This window comes from Erithacus rubecula, assembly GCF_903797595.1.
Source record: "Erithacus rubecula genome assembly, chromosome: 19".
Taxonomy (NCBI): Eukaryota; Metazoa; Chordata; class Aves; order Passeriformes; family Muscicapidae; genus Erithacus; species Erithacus rubecula.
The window spans coordinates 8,285,163-8,307,838 of NC_136671.1; the positions used below are offsets into that span (position 1 = coordinate 8,285,163).

The window sequence follows — 22,676 nt, forward strand, 5'->3', positions numbered from 1 at the left end:
TGTATATGCAATAAAACTGTATTTTTTGTGTGGTTTTGCCTTTTTTTTTTTTTCTTTTAATACAGACATTTGTACACTTTCTTACAAAACTCCAAGTAACTACACTTCTCTTAAATCATTTTTGGTCGGCAAGTACTGTAAAATCTTTGTGTGCAATTATCATGTATTTACAGGGCCTCGTGTTAGTGATTTTCAATGATTATTACAATAATGTCACACACTCTCAACATAAGACATGGCTTAAGATAAATATATTAGTAAATAAATATTCTGAGAACATATTTCCATACATGAAATGTGCTGCTATACATATACAGAATATATACAAGTTGCTTTCTAGCTTTTAAAACATTTTTAAAAATGGTAATGAAGGAGAAAGAGCCCTTTGACCATATTACAAATCTTTACAGCAAATTTTATACAAAACAATTTTAAGTGCTATAAGACAATTTTAATTAAAAACATTTTAAATAGTGCCTCATGAGCCAAACACAACGACAACTGTTCATGTAAGTAGTAGAAAGGCATTTTGTTATAAAAACCATCTATCATGGCCAGCTAGCCTGTAAGTCTGCACTGGACAGAGTTTTTTGTTAAATGCCAGACCCAGCACAGAAGGCAGGTGTAGAGTGTCTGTGGTGTGGCCTGCAGAGACTTGTACCAGCAGAGATTCCCACAATGTGTGGGACCAGTACATCTGGGATCACCATGAGCCAGAATATTCTAATCTTTTGAAGAAGCACTTTTGCCACAATATGCTGTTTTAGTTAGAGTACAGTGTATCTTAGGTGGCCTTTACAGTGCCTCACAAAACACCAAGCAGAATAACCAAGCTAGTTATACCATAGCTTCTACAATGCATTTCTTTTTTAGTGGAGGAAGGAGAAGGTAAGACTTAACTAAAAAAAAAATAAAATCCAAAAATCACAAACCTTTAGTTTGTTCTCCCAACACATACCACTTACTTCAGTCATTCAGAGAATGAATAAATTTTTAATAAGCTTTATACACAGAAAATGTGTTTATTGAATTTTTTTTTAATCTTATACCCAGATACTGCCTCATAATAATTCTCTGAACAGCTGGATTTTGGTGCTTGTTGATTGAAAAGATGTGAATTCCTTTAGATGGAACTTTTTTTCCTGACTTACTGGGTATGAAAGCAAAAGGAAATAGACGAATGCATTTGTTATTTCTTAGATATTTCCTTCTTTGAAAATAGTTCATTTGGGACTACAGAGAATACAAGTTAGCTTTGCTGGGTCTCACAACCAGCCCAGTGCTGTCAAGGACATTGCTTTGGCAGAATATGAAGTGTACATCTCCAAAGTGTACTGAACTTAGGACAAATCTTTTCAGAAGACTGGCACTGTGGGCATTAAATACTTAGTTTCCCTTTAGAAGAATTCCTGCTGTGAATACACCACAGGATGACACTGTGTCCTCAGGCACATGCAGCATGACAGGCAATTTAACCCATGCTATGGTAGCCTCTTACTCAGAAGCTGCTGTTTCCACAGGAAACAATTGCTATCAGAAGTGACGACATAAAGTATCTCATGATAACAAACATCCCCACTAGGACAAGAACAAGAACAAAAGTATGTGCCCAGGCTAATGGGGTACAGAGAGCTCTGTACACAGACAAAATTGAATCACAACTGGCTGGGCCCAAGAAACCTTTACAACAGATCAATCTATGGAAGCTACATCAACCACAGCAAAGAAAGCAATGATCAAACCAAGTCCCTTGCTTTCCCACACACACAAAAGGTGACAAGCACTGCTTCCCTTGGGCATGCTTGCAGCCTGTGAGGAAACAAGAAACCCTGTTTCCAAAATCAGCCAGCAAAGCTGCAAGCACACTGTTTCCTGCACATGCCAGCATTCCTCACAGCCGTAACAGGGGCTACAGGTGCCTGAAAAACTTCCTATGGAAGGAAAAGTTCATTACCTACAAAGGTAATAATACCCTTTCTAAGCACTTTGTTCGAGCATCTGCTTGAGGGAGAGGTCCCCAGCATTCTTCACTGGTCAGAAGATACAATGAGGTCCATGGTTTAAATACAGGAAGTGAGGATGAGAACATTCTGAGCTAGCAGTTTCCTCACCCCCACTGTTGAAACTAATCCTAATGGCAGGACACATTCCTAGCCAAACCATCAGAGCAGCATGAACGGGGGGAGAAGGGAAGAGGAGAAAGGAGACAGTCCAATGCTTCACCTCCCTCAAAATCACTCACATAACTTGCTGGCTGCTAGGATTTGCTACTGGGATTAGTCAGTATCTGAGCATCCATTCAGCAGCTGTATCACTCTGGATTACTATATTTCAAGGTGCTATCTGGTTTCTAAGGCAGTTGTAGCCCTGAGCTTATCAAAGGCTGGACTCCTTCAAGTAGGAGATAACAGCATCTACACATAGCCTGGCTTATTTAACACACTGTGTTACCTCTCAGCAAGAGGTCACTTCTAAAAAGAAAATATAAATAACACTTTGTCATTAATATAGAAATGGCACTAGAGCTCAGAAATGCTCCACACCATGTCCCACATGGGCTTTGCACACAAATCAAGGCCTGAAGGCTTCAGGCAGGAGGGACAAAGGAGACAATCAAACTGAAGTGAACACAGAGGAAATAGGGGAAGGACTTCTCCACATTACCACTTTTGTGTGTTTGTCAAAGCTTAAAAAAAGTTAAGTCCATGAGAATTTGGAGTCTCTGATAAGCTCCGCTTCTCCATCTGGGATCATCTGGACAGGTCTTAGTCAGTGATTTGGCTTCTCTCCAAAGGATGAGATCCAGCACCTGAAGGATAAAGAAAACTAAGGAACATTGCATCTAGAATATTGCACACAGTTTTGGGCCCCCAGAACAAGACACTCACTGGCTGGAGTTTCATAGAGAGCCAAGATGCTCAGAGGGCTGGAGCACTTGGTGTGAAGAGGCTGAGGGATCTGGGCTGCTCAGCCTGCAGTAAAGGCATCCCTAGCAGCTCTGCAATACCTACATGGAGGTTGTCCAGTGATGAAACCACAGTCTTCATAGACATGCATTCTGAACAAGAAGTGAGGAAGTTAAGTTGAAATATGAGATGTTCAGACTGGATATAAAGAAAATCTTTTGACCAAAACAGCAGTCAAGCATAGCCACAGCAATCCAGAAGAGGACTGCACTCTGTGACCCTGAATGTTTATCCAGCCTGACTGGATTCATTTGGTCTAATCTGACAAACTTGGTCTGGTCTCAGAGCTGGCTCTGCTTTGAGCAGGGGGTTGGACTAGATTATGGCTGAGATCCCTTCCAAACTAGGATACCTTGTGATTCTATGAATACCCTTTATAATAACCCTGGGAAGGCAGGTAAGAAATATCCTCCTCCTTCTGTGAGCAGTTATTTTTCCCTCCTTGTCTATGCCCACAGAAGACACTTTCCCATATTCTTCTATGGTAATTCCAAGATTTTCACTTTCTTTAAAAAAAACCCTTCAGCTAGTCTGTCATCTCTTGCAGTGGCCTTGCCTGTTTAGGCAACTCACCACAGCTGCCATGACTAGCACAGTGTCCTTTGCTGTTTGAACTCCAGTGGGGACTCCTCCCCACAAAGGATGAGCATGAAAGCTTTTGTAGAGTTAATTAGTAAGCTATCTTCTTCTCTGGCTATGACCAAATGAGCACAGGTAACCAGGGAATAATACTTTGGGGTGAATGGTTAGTCAATAACCTGCTCTTATGTGAAGGATGGAGTAACCTTCATGGCTGCAGGTAGCTGGTAGTATTTCATACACTAACAGAAAAGCAGCAAGTAATCAAAAAAAGCACATATGTTACCTGTGGCCTTTGTGGTCATCATAAGCTTCTGGGAGTTCAGAGTGGGACTGGGAAAGGGCATTCCAGTTTCCTCCTCCTGAGAGTAGTTCTGCCGCAGGAATGATGTTGCCTCATAGCACACCTCCCTCTCGACCTGTACCTCTCCAATACCTTGACAGTGCAGGTAAGTGTCCAGCTCAGGTGTTCCATCCCAGGAGCTACAGCCTCCTATGTGGGTCCCTTGGTGCTCTGGTGGTAGAATCAGCTCACAGTCTCTGTCTTCAGGAATTATGGGAATGCGTTGACCCAGATCACAAACACCCTTACAGCAGTTTGGCAAGGTGTCATCAGGAAGCGTGTACTGCACATTCACTGCATAGTCTTCTGTATAGCAGCCACCACCTCCACTGCCACTGTTGCTACTACAGGCTACCTGCTTCTCTTCATAGAAGCAGCAGGGCAACCCCTCATATTTTACCCCATCTGTCCTATGTAAGTGGTCTGAGTTAATACTGTACAAGCCTGGGGTGTTCCCTGACTGTGGTTCAATTCCTTGGCCACACGTCCCCCACAGTGGAGAGCTAAGGAAGAGTGCACTGCAGTCAGCTGTCCCATTGCTAGGCTCCAGGGCAGAGTGCTGGAATTCAAAGCAGCATGCGCACGCCTGCTCCGAAATCGACCCTGCTATCTCTGGATTCTTCCAGTTCCTTTTAACATCCAAGGCAGCACCAGGAGTGGCCTCAGGTCCTCCCTCTGAGGTAGTGCCATTTGGATCCCTGTGCTCTAGTGAGGAATTACTGCTATAGTTCATATCCATGCTGCAGTTAGACAGTTGGTCCCCTGAGGAAGAAGCTGGCACAGGCCGGCAGTCAGCGCCCAGCACGCCGTGACCGTGAGCTGGAAGCTCATCCTGGTGGGGGCCCTCCAGGAGCACAATGGCGCTCCTGTTGGCACCCCCCACCTCACCCACTCGGCAGGGGCTCCTGCTGCGGTACACGTACGGGTCATAGTCACTGCTCAAAGAGCTGCGGAAGGTGGAGCAGCTCCCGTAAACCCCCTGGTTACTGACCTCAGTGCAGTCAACCATGGAGTCACTGGAGGAGCAGTGGCACTGACCAGAACTGCTGCTGCTGCTGTCGCTCCCAGGGCAGTCAGCCAAATAGCCACTGCACACGGAACGGTGACCGTGATAGCAGCTAAAGCTGGAGGTACTGCCGCTCTCCAGGCGGGACGAGGGCATTACGTGTACCACAGGAGGGAAAAGCACGCTGCTACCAGGCTGAAAGGCACGGGAAGGACCCTTTGAGGAAATGCCAGCTGGAAGCTGTCCATCTTGCTCAGGGTAGCTAAGGCCTTGGAAGTAGTAGTGCTGATACATGGTCTCGTATCGGGAGAAGCACGCCGCTTTGGAAAAGTTGCGTCCACCAAACTTGGGTCTTCGGAAGTTGTGAGCTGGAGAGTAAGCCCTGTGCTCCAGGCTGCAGTGATGCGTGTTCAAAGCGTGGTCCAGATGAATGGGCTGGTAGCTGCGGATGTAGGCGGGGGACGGGGCTGGGTAGAGGCTCTGCTCGCCGTGCCGCTCCAGCGTCAGCAAGGTGATGGGGTTCCCGCGCGGGTCCATGCTGGTGCGGGTGGGGTACGCCGTCAGCTGGCTCGCCCTGTGCACCCGGCCCGGGTAGTGCACGGGCAGGATCACCCGCTGCTGCCGGCTGCGGGACGGGTTGATGGATTCCAGGCAGATGGGAGCTGCGTGCCCCTTCTTCTGTTCTGAATGGCAGAAACAAGAGTGGAGAAGTAGAACTAGCAGGGAGTAAAAGGGAATATTCTTTACGCAAGAAAGAAGGATGTTTTGTTTTCCATTTTTTTACACAGAAGGAAATAAGAGCTAAACAAAACAATAAGAGCAAAACAAAACAACAAAAGCATGTCTGGAAAACTTTGAAACACTCAAATGTATTTGCTTAAAAAGCAAAAGAAGTGAATTTATTTCAGATACTGTTCTTATATATACAAAATCTTTTGCTTACATCTTGCAGAGGCTGAGAGAGGCTGGAAGTCATTGCTCAAATTTTCACTTTATGCATTTTTATATAAATGTGCAGCGACACAAAACTTTCTTAAGACAGAGGAAATGAAGGCAGGAAGAGGGCAAGTAAGGGAAACCACGTTCCAAATTACAAAACCATGGAAAAATAAAAGCCCATACATTGTTTTCTTTGTAATCCCCAAGGGAAAACATATCCCTCTTCTCCATGCGTCCTTGCACTCAGGGCTGCACAACACTGCCCTCAGCTGGGCATCATCCCCACCCCAAGGTTATGCCAGGAGCACTCAGATGTTCTCAAAGAATTTGGAGCTAAGGCTGTGTTATAATAAGGACTGAGAGCTCCACAGAGATTCACAAAGAGGCACACTTGTTGTTTCATCTTTGAAGCTGTCTGAAATAAACAGACCCGAGCAGCCACACTGCAGCACTTACCAATGATGTTATGGCGGCAGTGAGGGCAGGTGTGATGCTGCAGCAGCCAAGGATCCACACATTTCTTGTGGAATCGGTGAGTGCAAGGAATGACACGCAGTTCCTACAGGAACAGATGAAGGACCATGAAAAAATACTTCTTCCTAATAAGTGAATTTTTCACAGTTTGTTCCTAGTTTTTTTCACCTGGCTACTAAATGGAGTGATTCCTAGTCTTGAAGTGCTGAGAAGGAATAAAATGGTACAACTGAGCACAACAGACAGTGCTCAGCTGTGTCTAAGAGAATAGTCTGCAGGCACCTTAGAACTCCATGCAGATACAGGACATTTCTTTAGGACACTTTTTGTAATATGTCCCTGTGACCCAATACCTTTAAGAAGGCTGTCACTAAAGTTTTTTTTAACATATTAAATGAACTTAAAAAAAACCAAACAAACAAGAGTAATGATGTACTTTTCCTACTACTATTCACAATGGAAAACACTCATGTAAAAGCAAAACCAACACAGTGTATATGATACTTTTTCTCTCGCCCAGGACTCTTATCCTTCAGCTGTGATCTGTTTACAGGATTTCCTCAGCCTGATGGATATCTCAGAAACCTGCAACAAATCCTTCTTCCAAGTACTCCTCATGAGCTTAAGTTTTCAATTTCTAACATGCTTTGGGAAGGAGTAGCCACAGGGCTACTACCTCCTGGTGGACAAACAACCACACAACTTTGTATTCCCCTCTGTCCCCAAGTAATCTGGGTCTAAACAGTCCTTGCCCACTCAATCATTTGGGTTTTTTAATAGAGAAACCATTCAAAATATTTGATCATTTTGTGACTACCCTTTCCTGTAGCACCTTTGTTTCCATTTCATATCTTTTATGAGGTAAGGACAGAAGTACACAGTACTCAAAGTGAGAACATGACTAAACTCACATTGTGGTGTAATTATGTTTTCTGTTCAGTTCTCTAGAGTTTCCCAACTCATTTCCAGTACCTGATTTGCCTTTTTAACTACCATGGAGCAGTTAAACTGCACCAATTTGCTTTCACAAAGCTATCTAAAGCATCAAGATCTTATTCCTTGCATGCATCATCACCTGGTGCATCACTTGTCAAAAACACCCAGAGAACCAACTGCTGAGACAACCCTGACTTCTTTGAGACTTGCTCTTTAGAAATGCAAGAACAGTGGAGGCAGCAACTTGAGGGATCCCTCAGCTCTCACTTTGCAGCATGGGTAACTCAGAGCTGCAGGATGCAGCTGAGGCTGCTCAGTGTGATCAAACTGACAGGTTGCACCACCTCAGCACATAATGTACCCAGCAGCCAGCCATGAACCACAGTGCTAAAACCACCTGCACTCCCAGCCCGTGGTGAAGAAACCTTTCATCCTTTACCTCCCCATCAATGTACTTCTCCAAGCAGATGGCACAGTCAGAGGTGGAGCTGCTACTGAGAGTATCCAGTGCTCCACAGTTATTTTCTCGGTGTCCCTTACTTTTGGATTTAAATTTCCTGGTCTCCATTTTCTCCAGTGCTTGCACTGCAAGCCTGTTCATGGAATTCTACATGAGAAGAAAGAAAGAAAAAAAAAAAAAAAAAAAAAAAGAAAAAAGGAAAAAAAAGCCAATGTTGCTGTGTAAGGGACTAGTGTAGTAGCAGAGAAACACCACCATAACACATCTTACAGATCATGTCAGGCACAACTGATGCATAATTTCTTATATTAAACAGAGAGAAGGCTAATTAGAATTCAGATCAGAAGCCTCATGAAAAGAACGTATGCACATGCAGAAGTGAGAATGATAAACTACTCTGAATTAGAACTGGGTGAAGGTGCTGACAAATGGGATACACTGCAACTGCTCAATTGATAGGCACCAACTATTCAAGCCTACATAAAAAAACTTGGCCAGGAACTTTTTTTTTAATATGTTAGTATTGAATGTAATGCCCCAATATACTGTTACCACCATATTACCTTGAGCAACACTCGGGAAAGGGACTAAAATGAAACATTATAAATTAGCTGTATCATTTCCTCCAGGACAAACTGAAAGTATGTCACCTGGAATTTCTCCTGACCAAACTTTTTACCTTGAAAACCCTTCCCATTTCAATAGACATTATCTTATAGAAATAATTTGCTATTTATTTTCAATCCTCTCCACAATACAGCAGCAAGAGTCTGGACTTATTTAGAAGTATACCAGTGCTACTGACAATCTGTGAGCAACCAGAAATGTTCTTTCTTCCCAGTGGCTAAGTGGACTGTTTTCATTTCAGGATTTAACTGAACAGACATCATGGGTCAATGTAAATCTCCTTTAAGGATATTTCCAAGCTTTTCCAAAGGCCTACATGCATGGATAGAATCACAGAGCCACTAAGATGGCTATTATAAGTCAGCATCCTGCATTTCCAAAAGTTGCAAGCACACTTCAGGACAAAGTAAGAGAATCATTCAGTGAATCCCCATCACTGCTCTTACCTGACTACGTCGCTGTTTCAGTTTGATCTTGACAAGAAGAATGAGGCAAACAAGAGACACAACCACAAAGAAGGCCAGGAAAATTCCCATATCAAAGTACTCAGTGGGTTGCTTAAAAATTAAAACAAAGGTATTATTTTTCCTTCCTTCAGATCATACTCAAATCTGTTGTTTCTCTTTAAATTTTAACAGGGCCATTGCTGAATGTACACAATCAGGATGGCAGAAGTCAGAGTACACATTGTCCTGTTCATTAACTGGGATTCTATGAGACAAAACCTGTGTTTCACATGCCACTGCAAATGAACAGAATACAGAGAATACCAATCATGAGATGTCAGGTTTACAGTCCCTGAACTGCAAAATCCAGGGTTTTTAACTGAGCAAATCACACCAAACCAAAATTTTATAGCTTATTGGGTTGCTTCTGCATGTAAGTGACTGAAAATCAACATTTGAATTTTCAAAAAAATGGCCCACTTCTCAAATACATTTTTTAACAGAAGGATTCAATTTAAAAAAATACAAAAAAAAAGACACTAAAAAACAAAGTGGTAACTGGGACATGGATAACATCTACTTTTGTTCTTCTGTAAACTATATTTAGAGAGTGTTAGAAAAAAACTCTGGAAAAACTATTTTATATTATAATTACAAATATCGGATAATCTTACAGTTAATAAGATAATTTCATAATTTATCCATGTTTAAAACACTACACAGAATTATTAGTTAACACAGGGCAAACCACCTTACAAAACTGAAACACCAGGAGTGTGCAATAACTAATAACTAAGGAAAAAGAAAATTTCTACTGTGTGAAATTTTTACCCATTTCTATACTCAAAAATACCCTTCTGAAAGACAACAGATACCACACTGTGGATGCTATACTTACATCAGCTGCTTGCCCACAGTGCAGTTACTCAGTTTATTTAGGTCAACAGAATTTCACATGTATTAATGCACATAAGGAACATCTTCACCCTCAGAGCAGAGAGCAAGCCCTGCCTGCAGTAACAGCACTGTGATACCCAGAGAAAGGAGCTCAAATTCTCACCCGTGGGGGGCGATGCTGAATCCTGGCCCGTGCCACTTTCTGCTTGTTAACTATGTTCATTAGCTTGACAGCATCAGCACCTTTCACATACACCACTGGTCTCTTCAGAGGGTCCTCTGAGCCCTGGTTCAGCTAGAATGAAAGAAAAAGTTGTCTGCTCAAAAGGCATGTTTCAGGAGAACCACTTTCCTTCTGGACAAAGAGAATAGTTAAGGAGTATGAACATGGAATTGATTTCAAGCACTTCTAGCACAGACCTTTAGTTAAATATTCAACAGAATTAAACCCGAATTAAACTTTTGACATTTGCTGCCTTTTTTTTTTTTTAATGGAGCATAACTAAGATTAAGGGTAAGCAAATGCTATTTCTGAACAGCAGCTTTAGCTTAGCTGCATTATGTATCAGTACAGATATTAATAGTGTAATGATAAAACTCACAATGAAGAACAATATAAATCTGCACATTCAAAAAAAATTGTCCCGGCTACATTTTATCAATCTTTCAATTTCAACATTATTCACATAAAAGTTTCTTCAGCTTTCTGAACAATCTCATATCAGAGTCCTGTCTTTAAGGCTCTTTGAACCTAGCAAAGTTAAATTAGCAGTTTCTGATGTTACTAACTCATTCAAAATTACTTGAGTTCTAGCAACAATGAGATTTACTGATTTCAGGATGGGGGGCCTCAAAGACTAGAGCATTTGAGTAAACCCCATAATTCACCCTGAAACTTCCTTCCAAGTCCAGCTATGTTTTGTCAAAAAGGTTGAATCACAGAATCAGAAAATAATGTGTGTGGGAAAGCATAGTTGATCCTGGTCAAGGCAGGGTCAACTATGACATCAAATCAGGCTGCTCATGGCTTTATCCAGTCAGATATTGAAAAAAAACCCAAGTATGGAGAATGTGCAGCTTCTCTGGCCAACAAATCCAGAACAACAATCTGCTAAATTATACACCAGAGAGAGTAATAACTAGACAAGAACATTGGTCTATTAAAAATTGCACCAACACAATAAATTCATATAGCTTGCTCTGACTTACAAGAAAAATACGAATAGAGAGGATGGTTGATACAAAACAAGCAATGCACTGACAAGCAGATGGAAATGGTACAGGGGAAAGGAAAGAGATGATAGGAATGTGAGCAAATTGAATAAGAGTATCTTATGGCTGAGATTAACATATCTGCATTGTGGACAGCTACCTGTTAGTTCTGGCTAAACCATGTAGAAATTACCAGCTGACCAGTCCATCATCTAAAGGACTCTGCTTAAACTGATGATGATAAGAGATTTCACTGAGAATTTTTCAAACTGATTCTTCCTAGTTTTTGACAGATTTTCTGAGAACACTGATCAACTATTTTTAAGGCAGGTGTCTTGTGAGCAGCTAAAAACCAGCTGGAGTATTCAGGGATCCTATGTGTCTATGCTGGCCTAGGGCCAAATCCAGCCACTGTCCTTCTATTCCCAGACACATACTCTCTCTCATGATTTCTAGTCTAAGAGAGAATTTTCCCAGTTCCTCAGTCATTTTTGCACACTGTCAGACTCTTGCTAAACATAATGCTCTGGGTGCTGTTACTCCTTTTCAAATATGCAAAACTAAGAAACAGGTCAGAGTTCAGAGAGCATTTTTAAAAATAAAAGTTTCATTCTCAATTTACAGAAGATACTCAGACCAATGGGAATAAACCCCATTTAGGCAAAATCCTTTCATTTGGCATGTACCAAATTATCTGAGGACAATTCTTCCAGTCAGGCCTGCCTCCAGTTTCTGTTCATGGACTGGCAGGAGGGACTGCCTTTGATAATACTCCACTCCTCCCTTTCAAAGCAATGTCCCTTATTTCTTCTAGTGCTTGGTAACAAGCACACATGAGAAAACTTCCTAAACAGCTCCCCTCAGCTCCCCTCCATTTAAACCAAAGATACTCCAGATTACCTCATGTCAGTTTTCCCTCCACTGTTATCTGTCACTGTTATCCACAATTCCATTACGAGTGCCAAAATGGTACCTATTTTAAAGACAAATTACTTAGTACCCCTGATGTGAAGGGTTCTGAAGATTTTAGATGAGAACCAAAATCCATTAAAAACAAGCATCCAAAGCAGCATGAGAACAGAGCCAATCTAGTAACTGCTACTTTTAGAGTATGAAAGCTGCATCCAGTTATTCCTCTCTCTCCTGTTTCCCAGTGTTTCCACAAGCTACTGTTGCTCTTTCATCTAACACAGCCTACTTACTCTGTCAGCTGCTGCTCTAAGCCTTCTTCCATTTTATTAGTACACCCAAAATATTCAAGCATCCACTAGACTAGTAGCCCAGCTCTTGGGGACAGATGCACCCAGTTTATTATTTATAAACAAGCAAAGAAGGCTGTTGTTGTTAGAGGGAAAAGAGCAAGAGACAGTAACTCAGCTTCCCAAGTCCAGGGCAGGGTGGCTGAAAGTAATCAGAAGCTGTAACAGAGATAAAAAGTAGAAAAAAAAAGATCACGTATTTGTGAAGGTATTTTTCCTGTGTAGAAAAGGGGAAAGAAATATCCCTGTGAATGTTTTCAAGATCAAGGCTGAAACTTTGATGCACATGAAGACCACAGTCCTCAAAGCATCCATTGCACAGGGTCTTCTGCATTCCTTTGTCCAACAGATACTTATTTCAGAATTAAAGCCAGCTTTTTAAATGTAAACATTGATGATCTCTCTTTTCCCCCAAGAAATACAGGCTGCAGTTAAAAACCTTCAGCTCCACTTGTTTCTGCTCTAACAGAAACAGCAGTTTTGTAGACAAAACAGAACTAAACCAAATGCAGACTATTTTTGTGCTTATGTTTCTTCACTGAAGTAACTCAGAATTGGCTGAAGTATGTTAAAGCCTTTCATAGGGCTATTACCTCATCCACTTCAAATAAAAAGATGAAAGTTATAACAAGACTTGGAAAAAGAAGAAAAACCCTGCTTGTCCACAAAATACATAAGCAGAAATCACCAGCTGTAAATGAGAAAGAAATGGTTATAAGTTTTTTTTGTTTTGAATCATGTTTGAAAGTTGTTTTGCAATCTCAAAAACAGCAGCTGTTCAACAACACTATTGATCACAGGCTGGATAGAGCCAAACATCCTGTGTTTTGTACACAGAGCTGGGCAAAGAAAACCTCCTTGATTAGATAATGGGCCACAAAAACTTTGCCTCCATCCTCTTTCCAAACCTTCATCCCAGACCTGCATTCTGGATTCTAGCAAAAGCTAGAAGAAAACTCTAACTCCCCAAAGTTTTCCCTTTCTGTTAGGTTCCCAACACCTACATTGCTTCCTGCCAGACATTGCTTCATACCTGATCAATGGCATCTGGGTTTTCAGAAACATCAAAGATGACCGCTGTGGCTCCTCGCTGCACTGCTCGTTTGGCCTGCAATAAGAAAGACAGCATCCTCAGTCCCACCCCAAAAAGATAACTTCTTAATTCAAAAATTACTCCTTCTCCTCATCTTCAGATAGAAAACTTAACATTTTGTGTTTCTGTATAGTTAAAAAGAAGACAGAACCATTACTGAACCAGAATGGAAGGTAGTAAAACTTCACTAAAGCTTGTACAGTCTCTGTGCTCTTTCCTTCTCAAACTCCTCTTGCAACAACCTTTTAAAGGAATTCAAATGAGATTTAGAAGACTTTATACAAGCATTTTGTAAAGAATTATGTTCTTTTCCCTCCATTTTACTTGGAAGTATCATTAAAGCCATCTTCTCTATGACTTGGGGTGGAAACAAGCTCACTAGTATAGAAAATTAAGGTGGACCGTGTTCTTTATACCTTTTCAGTGTCATTCTCACAAACTAGGATATGACAATCTCAAAATGTCTCTCAGGGAATACTGCTTTTTTCTGACCATCAGAGGTCAGAACTGCTGCATATGCTTCTTATGCTGATCAGAGCTATGTAAGTGCACAGCTTCTCATCAAATACAGTCTGGACCTGGAGTTACCAACTGCACAGAGAAGGTATTAGAAGATGTTAAAATCCTCTAAACAGGCAGAGAAAGCAGTATTTTAATCACCAAGGCTAACACAGGGGTTTTATCCTGTTTCTGCCACTGTGTCTCTGTATGCACTGTTCAAATGTTGCTCAGTGGCTCCACAAAGCAGCAACTTTTCAAAATTCTATTGCCTTTATGGACACAGAATGCTAAAAACTATTTGTCCAAGCAATGACAGCTATCACCACCACAGTACTAATAACAGAGACTACCAGAATCTGAACTTACATGGATGTATAAGAGAAACCAATGAAAGTGATAAAATATGAAACATTACTCAGCATTTTTTCCTGGAAAAATGTTGGCCAATAGAGAGAAGCTACTTTGAATACATAAAGGTCACTTTCTTTGCTCTATTCTCGTATTTTATTTTAAAACAACAAAGCTCATCAGACAGCACGAGGGAAACCAACTCCCAAACTGGAGCTTTTTCTCAGCCCACCAGGTTATTTGTCCCCTTTGAAGTCGGCGCACCTGGTTAATGACTAAGAACTGTTGGGGAGGAAGAGTTAAAAGGAATTTACCACCCATTCTCCTTTGCAGTAGCCCTGAGGTGAGGGCTCATCCAGGTTTCCCTACAAGGCACCTCTTATAGAAATGCTTATAGAACTGTTCAGGCTGTTCAGATTGTTTTTTTCATGATGATCAGTCAACAAGCAAGGCCCCTTGATCTCTGAAGAGATTTTTAAAGAGATTTTGCAGATCAGCGCCGATAAAAACTCCTTAATTGCGTGAATACACTGAGAGAGCAGCAAGTTCCCCCCACCAGGTGTTAAGAGATGAAAAGCACCGAGTAAAAAAAAAAAAAAAAAAAAAAAAAAAAAAAAAAAAAAAAAAGCACTGAGTGCTGCGGAGGGTGGTGCAAAGGGGGGTGACCCGTCTGGCCACGCTGATACCGCGGCGCTCGATTGAGAGCGGCCGAGAGCAGCCCCGGCCGCCATCCCGCCCGCGCCTGAGGGAGCGGCGCGCACAGCGCCCCCCCGCGGCCGCCGGAAGCGCCGCCCGCCCAGCGCTGAGGGGAGAGGGCGGCGGCGGGAGAGCGGGGACACGCGGCGGTTTAACCCTGAGACCCGCGGAAAGGCTCCGCCAAACCTCCCGGGCCCTGCCCTGCTCTGCAGGGCGGCAGGTGCTGAAGAGCCGTGTCCTCTGCCGCCGCCCCGAGCACAGCCCCTCCGCAGCGGGCTCCGGAGAGCAGCCGGGCACGGCGCAGGGAGCGGGGCAGAGCGCGGCCCGAGGGGAACGGGCATTCCCCGCTGCCCCGGGCTCCGCAGCGCACCTGTGACTCAACACCTGCCCGCCCTGCTTCCGCACCCTCAAATACCGCAGCACCGCTCCAACGCCTTTGAAAATACCCTGCCCGCTATCAGCAATCAGGGCAGCTCAAAATAACACAGCAATGTTAAGTCCTACTTAAAATAATGCCGGTCTGTAATAGGCACGTGATTTTTTTCTTTTTGGGCTAGCCGGCATTTAGACTCACTCAAATCGTTTTTCTAAGCGAAGTGACCAAACCTACATCAAAAGTAAACACGAGCTAGATGAGAGGGAAAAAGAAGCTGATGCAGTACATGTTATACTTTTATATTTACAATACTTGTGGCAAACAGACATTTCCACAATTCAATTCCCATTCATTTGCCAGGCCTATTTCTTTCTGTGATTGTCTTCTGTGGCTTAAAACAAAAGACTATCAGTACATATCAGTATTATTCCCCTTTTTAAAAGAGCAGTAGAAAACAAACAAAAACAGAAAAGGTAATTGTACTTCTCATAATTCAAGTGATCACTTTGTTCACCGTGATAACAACTTCCTAATCCATCTCTCTGTTCAGAGTCTAGAGTTTATGCTACTACAGAACAATGGACATTTCCAATAAAATGAACATTAAATAGAGTCTCAGATTAAAATCTGGAAGAATTTACTAGGCCTTGTAATCTAGGTAAGATAAGAGGAAATGCATGTGACAAAAGTCCAAGAAAAATATCTCTCCACATCTCTAGGACGAAGGAATTTTAATTTATTACCTCAAAGAACACCAGAAAGATTTTAAGAGCTCTGCACTACCTCCCTGTGGGCCAGGCAAATACAATAAGGAAGTAACAACTTCCTTGATGAGGCAAACTTTCATCCCAAGGGACCAGATAATTATTAAACAGGTGCACTGTTCCTCTCGTTCATTCCAGTCAGGTAGGACAGCAACAATTGAAACAGTAAATTCAGCTCCTTCCTGAAAGCTTGAAGGACTTTGCATGCTTGCACATGAACATGGCATCTCCTCCTCTGCTTTCTAGGGTGGTTTCATCCCAATCAATGTTTCAGTTAGTATGCAAGAGTGGAGAAACCATCATAAGAAAAGCTGCTTAACAAGATTCTGCTTTGAGAGAAAAATCATCAGCCTTTATTTGTTACATTTACTTCTTTGTCAGAGTTAGAATTGCCTGACAATATTCAGTATTTGCACCTGGGAGATCAAAGTTCATCAGGCACTGCAAGCTCTGCCATTTATATCAACATAGTAATGCATTACACATCTATTAAGAGATTTTGTTGAAAATGGCTATTGGTAGAGCCAGATTATTACTTATAAATAAACTTTTTACAGTTACATCCCAGATAATACTGATGGACTGAAAGGAGAAAAGGATGCTTTAAAAATATTGGCTGCCTATGTAAGTCACAGATATATCCTGGTGTTATAAAATTATGTTCTCACAAATGTTTTTACATTAAAAACTACCTATCTCTCTTCACAGATTTGTTCAATTGTTCACCCAACTCTTGGAACTTAGTACACTCTAGCTAACAAATATTAACTATAATTATGGTACATGCTACATGAGGAGGTTAATTTATTCCCTGGGTTAAGAAACTCAAAGCTGGGGAAGAGGAGATTGGGCAATGGTTTAAGGAGTAACCAGTACAGATGTCAGTAAACTTCTTTTAGCAAACCATTCCATCAGGTGTCAGCATTATTAGCTTGTCCTCCAAAATTATCAAGATGGGAAGTATGAGAGTAAGGATATAGTACACAGAAAACAGTCCTATGGATCCCAAAAGCAAAATGCTGCTGGAACTAAGGGTAACAGCACAGTTCCAACAGGTATAACAATGGCTTTTTCCTATTCTCATTTCATTTTTCAGTATGTCTTGGGTTTTGGGGCAGAAAATATGGTATTACTGTAAATCAATGCAGAGACTGTTCAATAAAATTAGTTTGTACTTCCTTATTTAGCTAAAAACTGAGCCAGCCTAAATTTCCTCTGTCAGTTTTTGAGGGTTTTTTTTCCCCCCTCAGTTTCTCTATGAACTAATAATTATTGAACTTGAGACATATTTTCTGGATATTCCCAGCCCATCAGATCCAACAGTCTATATCAGATCTCTCTCTACATTGTGGACTCAGTGGTCATTAATCTGACAAAAGAGTGGGATTATGCAAGCAGTGTTAAGTGGAACATTTTTCATAGCTGATTCCATCATCAGCTGTCCTCTGGTGCTTTGAAATAAGAGAAGTCAGCCTCTCACATAGCACTGGTAATATATGAGCAACACTCAGTGACATGCAACTTGCACACACTTTGACTCCAAGGAACAAGATTTTCAATGAAAAGGTGCAGTGTCTTGTCTTACTGCTCTGGAAAAGCAGTTCAAGGATTTCAACAATCTTTCAACTGCTAGGGAATACAGATGAAGAGATGAGGTTTCCATCTGCAATATTTCACCAAAATAAATGATGAATATAGCAAATCAGTGGTCTTGGTCTTCTCTTGAGTAAACTCAAAAGTAACAAAGTCAGTTCCAATATCAATTGATTTGCACCTGTTTTCTCTGTGTCAAGATCAAGTGAGAGTGAGACCACAAAGATATAGACAATATTTCTGAGATATGATAGAGAATATGCAGTATTAGGTTCCAGAATATTGGCTTTTCTACTAGAGGTTTGCTGTAGTTGTGTGGTTCAACTATGACACTTCTGAAGACTTGTCTTCATTCTTTTTTTTAGAGGACAACTTTGGTGCTGAAACAAGCATTAGGAGCCTACCTTACCAGAGTTTAACTTTCTGCAGTTTTCAGAAAACCTCCATTAAGTCTGGACAAACCCAGGAAGTGCTAATGATGGGAAGGACACCACTGGTTCTTACAAAAATGCATGAGGAATCTGCAGGTTGTGACAAGGAGATGTTGCCACTGCCAGTTTGCCATTCCAATCAGCTGAATATTCTGACCCTGATGCTCTCAAAGCCCTAAACTTCTTCAGGAGAGAGGAATACCTTAAACCTATTAAAACAAGCAGTGGGTATGAACTGCACCCCCATTCTATGGAAGGCAGCTTTAGATTTTCAGTATGGCAGAAATGGCATCACATAAAGCCAGGCAATAAAATCCAAACCTGCTCATCATCAAGAACTTTATGTAAAACCCACAGCATTGTGCAAATACACCTTTTCTTTGCAACTGTGAAAATGCAAAAACCTGCTTCTCTCAGAGCTACAACACCACCTGAACAATCCTGGCCTTTCTCTTTTCTCCCCCCACACTGCTATCAGGCAATCACAAAAAATACCTTGTCCCTTGAACCAACACTGGAGCTAGCAAGCCAGGCCACAGGCCAATTCTGCAGGGCAGAGGAGGAAGGAGAAAAGGACAGCCATCTACTTTGCAAACAGCAGAAGTTACAAATTAACCAACTGATGCTTCAGACCTGTTAATGTACAATTCCCTGGTAATTCCAGAAACTCAGTTAAACCAAGCATAAACAGGATGTCATTTCAAACTTTTTCTGAGATAATGAAAAAGGAGATTTTGTATTTCTGTCTGAAAACAAAGGCAGAATATCAAAACAAGACAGCCAAATCCCCATGTATCCCACCAGCATAAAAACCCTTCCTGACTGGAATACTCAGCTTCTCTGGCACCTCGAGATATGTTTTATACACATGTCCTATAGATTCTGTCCTATAGAATTACACAGCATTATAGCCACTGCTTACCAATTAGGAAGTATAGAAAGTGTGAAGTAGCATTTTGAAATTTAAAAGCATAATCACAATTTAAAACCAGTGGGCCTTTCTGTAAAAAAAAACCAACAAACCAAAAAACAAAAAAACATAAAAAAAAAAAAAAAAAAAAAAAAAAAAAAAAAAAAAAAAAAAAAAAAATACCCCAAACTTTAAAAAGCTATGTACTTGCAGTTTTAAAAAAAACTATCACCTCATGCAATACATAATCACATCAACAATATATATACACACCAGTGTGATTCAACCAGTCAATACTGAGTGGCTCTTAGATGGTTAAAATGGAGAACAAGAAAACTCAATGTCTCTCTTTTCTGGAGTTAGGGAGAAACTGCTATCAGTTCTGAGTCCAACTGAGTAAAAACAGTAAGAAAGACATTTATTTAATCCTGAACACATCAAAGCCTGCCAGCTGCACATCTCTTAAGATACATTTCAGAGTCATGGGACTCCAGTGCCAAGCCCCTGACCTCTGCTATCACCATTTTGCAGGCCAGCAGCTTGTTGCTATGACAAGGCACAGTCACAGAGAGAAGGGTGAGCACTGGGAGAGATCAAAGCAGGGGACTGGGGTCTTGAACTGGATTACATATTCACAGAGAACCTAGCACACTCAGCAAGAACTGGGTGGCTGCATTCATAATTGATGGTTAACCCTTCAGGCTTTTCCCAAAACTTCTAAATACAGTTACCTTTGAAATATAATGGTCACAAGATGAGGATATTTTAGGAATTATGTACTAAACATGTACTATATCATATGCTATAAAATACCACTACAGCCAATCCAGATAATTCTTATCCTTTGCACTGAGGGTGTACTGAATGCAGATATAAACAAACCAGACCTAAAATAATTGTGTAAACATACAAGCAAGCATGTTGTGGTGCTGAGAGAATAAAAAAAAAGATATATAAGAAAGTATTGGAGGAGTTATAAATTAAAGAAACTACAAAAGCATCCCTACAGTACCACAGGTATGTAAAAAGAATGTACTGAAGTTCTCCTATAGGAATGTGCTCTAACAGAATACTAACTTTAGAATTATAAACTGGTATTTATGTACATCAAAAGGGAAAACAAAGAATTATACTAATTGTCTTGTATTTAGAATGAGAAATGGCAAAACTCTGAAAAACTGTTAATAAGAATTCCATCTAATCTCAGTCAATTTAATGGGGAATGCTTAGTATCACCTGTCTTGCTCAGCCTCACCCTCAGGAAGCTGACCTTCATCAATAGGTTGGTATCTGCTGTGAACAAGGACATTTTAGAGATAACATGATTATCTGAGATGATGAAACAATAAATCCATATCTCAGCAGTAACAGAAAATGCAGTGTTCTTTGCAGGGCTGTTAAGTGCCTGCATGCAGCCCCTAACAGTATGTTCAGATAGACATGATATATACCAAGGTGAGTTGAGAAGAAGCAAAGGTATTTGCACTTCTACACATATCAAAGTGCTGCAGTCCTGGAGGTTCTTTGGCAGGGAAGAGCATCTGCATCCAAGACTACAGAAAGGCATGTAAGCCCTAGGAAGGGACTTCAGTCTTTCTGAATGAACAAAAAATCATGTGAGATTCCCTTGGAATCCAGTAGGATACTGCTGATTATGTGAGATCCTCCCTTCTTTACTACTAGAATCAGCTTGGATAGTAAGTTCAATAGTAAAAATCTGCATGATGGGCCAGTATTCCAGTTTAGCTAGCAACTTTTCATCTTCATGGCTGGCTAATATGGCTCTTCTTCCAGTTACCCTTGGTTTTGCATTAGTTTAGTTTCAAGGTCCCAGACTGTGGTGGGCCCTTGTTGTTAGTTTGTTGACTCTGTGAAAAAAAAAAAAAAAATTAAAAAAGGAAAAAAAGATAAAAAGAAGGGGAAAACAAAAATGAAAAAGGTGGAGGATTTTTGTTACAAAGGGAAACTGGAAACTTCTCTCCACGCAAGCAGAGACATGGCTGTATTGCAGAGGCCTCGGGGCAAGGATTAAAGAAAAACAAAATAGAAACCCTTCCATCTCTAATTAGGGTCTTCATTTGCCAAAGAGCCATTCCACAGCGGGAGGAATTACATTCAAGCCGTTGCTTGGATAACGTCTCCCAGCAGGTTGGCTCCTCAGAACAGGCTACTCTGAGCCAACAATTTCTGGTTACTTGGAGGCAAGCAGCCTGCATATTGTTTTAACTGGCCTGGCTTTTACAGCCAGTTTTGCTGAAGAACAATCTTCTATTCAGAATTCAGAGATAAAAGCTCCACTTGTTTTGAATTTGTCGCCAGTTTCTTTATCCCTTTCTTTTTTTAAACATGGGAATTATAGGTTCTGGAGATTGCATTATTTCCCTTGTAGACTTCAATGTTTTTCTCCCTCTAGCCACTTGATTCTTTGCCAGTGAAGGCTGCTGTCTGGAGTCCAGCCATTCATCAGCCCCTACCTCATCATTAACACTGTGGTGCTGGCGGTCACAGCTCATTGCTGGCGACAGGAAATCCTAACTTGCAAGAGGTTAACCACAGCCCATAAACAGTCAGACTGGCTCATTAGTCCCTTACACTCAGCTGAAACGACCCTCTGGGAGTTTCAACACTGTTCATGGACCTGAAGTCTATGGATTCTGTGCCTTTCTCCTTCCCACACCCACTTTAAAGCTCACTACTTGGATCCTCAAGGGTAGGGCCCATCTTTCTTCCTATCCCAAAGGGACCAAGTTATTTGAGTATTTTGAAAAGTTATGTCTGTAATGTATTCTCTTGGCTTATCAATTGAACAAAACACCAATGGGCCAAGAATTGAGATATTAATGCACTAGAACACATACATTCTTGTGATGTCTTTGTGAGTTTCCTATCCTTATTGAACAGTTCTAAGGCCACAGCAATGCAAACACTAGTAATATATAATTAATCTGTATTACCTAATGCGTGTCACAAATATGTCCAACTCTAATGTTCAAAAACTAACCTGCTAGAATTGCAAGTAGCTTGGTCAGTACTCCCTACACTGACTAAAAAGCACTTCCCACTCATTTTGAGTTCACAGCATGATCACTTGTTTCATTTGGAGTCATTTCCTTGAACTCAGTACAAATGTTAAATCATCATGTTATCCAAAACCGCACCTCTAGATATCACCTGGTCATCAAAAAGATAAAATGTTCAGAGCAGAAAAACATGTTCTGGCAAATGATCTCAAAGCAGTAGGATATGAAGCACAATTTGTGTAATTTTTTTTCTCTTTCCTTCCTTTCAGTCTCATGAAAATCATTGCTAAACATTCCCACTTTATGTCTGCAATTCCTTAGGATCCAGCTTTTTACCACTGTCAATTGTATCTGCCCAACATTTATTCTGAATATTGGAGTCCCTCTGATGCAGCTCTGGTTACATTCCAAAGTTCTCCAATTTCTTTCAAAGCCTTCTGTCTCCTAGTGCACCAAAATTAGGCATGTCACTCATCTGTGAAGTCCTAAATAATTCCATTCCCTGCCTCCATAACTGCTCCTTATTTTCTTCACTTTCTGGTCTATTTATCTGACTCTGCTTGCCAGGCTTCTTTTGTGCTCATTTCTATACTCCAATGCAGCAGCACTTATTTGCTTCCTCACTTTTCTGTTTCAAACCCCATTTCTCCTTTTCTTCCAACGTGTTTGCCACTATGCATTTCTCCTGTTAGAGAAACAGGGAGATTCTACATGTGAAACAAAAACAACTCTCATTGTTTGAAAGGCTTACAAGCCACATAGAATAATGAGGGTCCAAAAACCTGAAATACACAAAGCAT

The 22,676-nt window shown here is 41.2% G+C and overlaps 1 protein-coding gene across 3 annotated transcripts in view; it reads right to left on the reverse strand.

Annotated features, from left to right (window-relative positions):
* ZNRF3 (zinc and ring finger 3) overlaps window positions 1-22,676 on the reverse strand; it is a 63,203-nt gene continuing 40,527 nt past the window's right edge. The window contains exons 3-9 of one of the 3 annotated variants that reach the window (XM_079322917.1): window positions 13,178-13,252; window positions 9,837-9,968; window positions 8,777-8,887; window positions 7,683-7,850; window positions 6,290-6,392; window positions 3,832-5,577; window positions 1-2,809 (exon numbers count right to left, since the gene is read on the reverse strand). In XM_079322917.1, coding sequence (XP_079179043.1) covers window positions 2,766-2,809; window positions 3,832-5,577; window positions 6,290-6,392; window positions 7,683-7,850; window positions 8,777-8,887; window positions 9,837-9,968; window positions 13,178-13,252 — 2,379 coding nt within the window. In that variant the 3' untranslated portion in view covers window positions 1-2,765. The remainder of the gene's footprint in view (window positions 2,810-3,831; window positions 5,578-6,289; window positions 6,393-7,682; window positions 7,851-8,776; window positions 8,888-9,836; window positions 9,969-13,177; window positions 13,253-22,676) is intronic. The other 2 variants (XM_079322919.1, XM_079322918.1) reach the window with 2 other exon arrangements.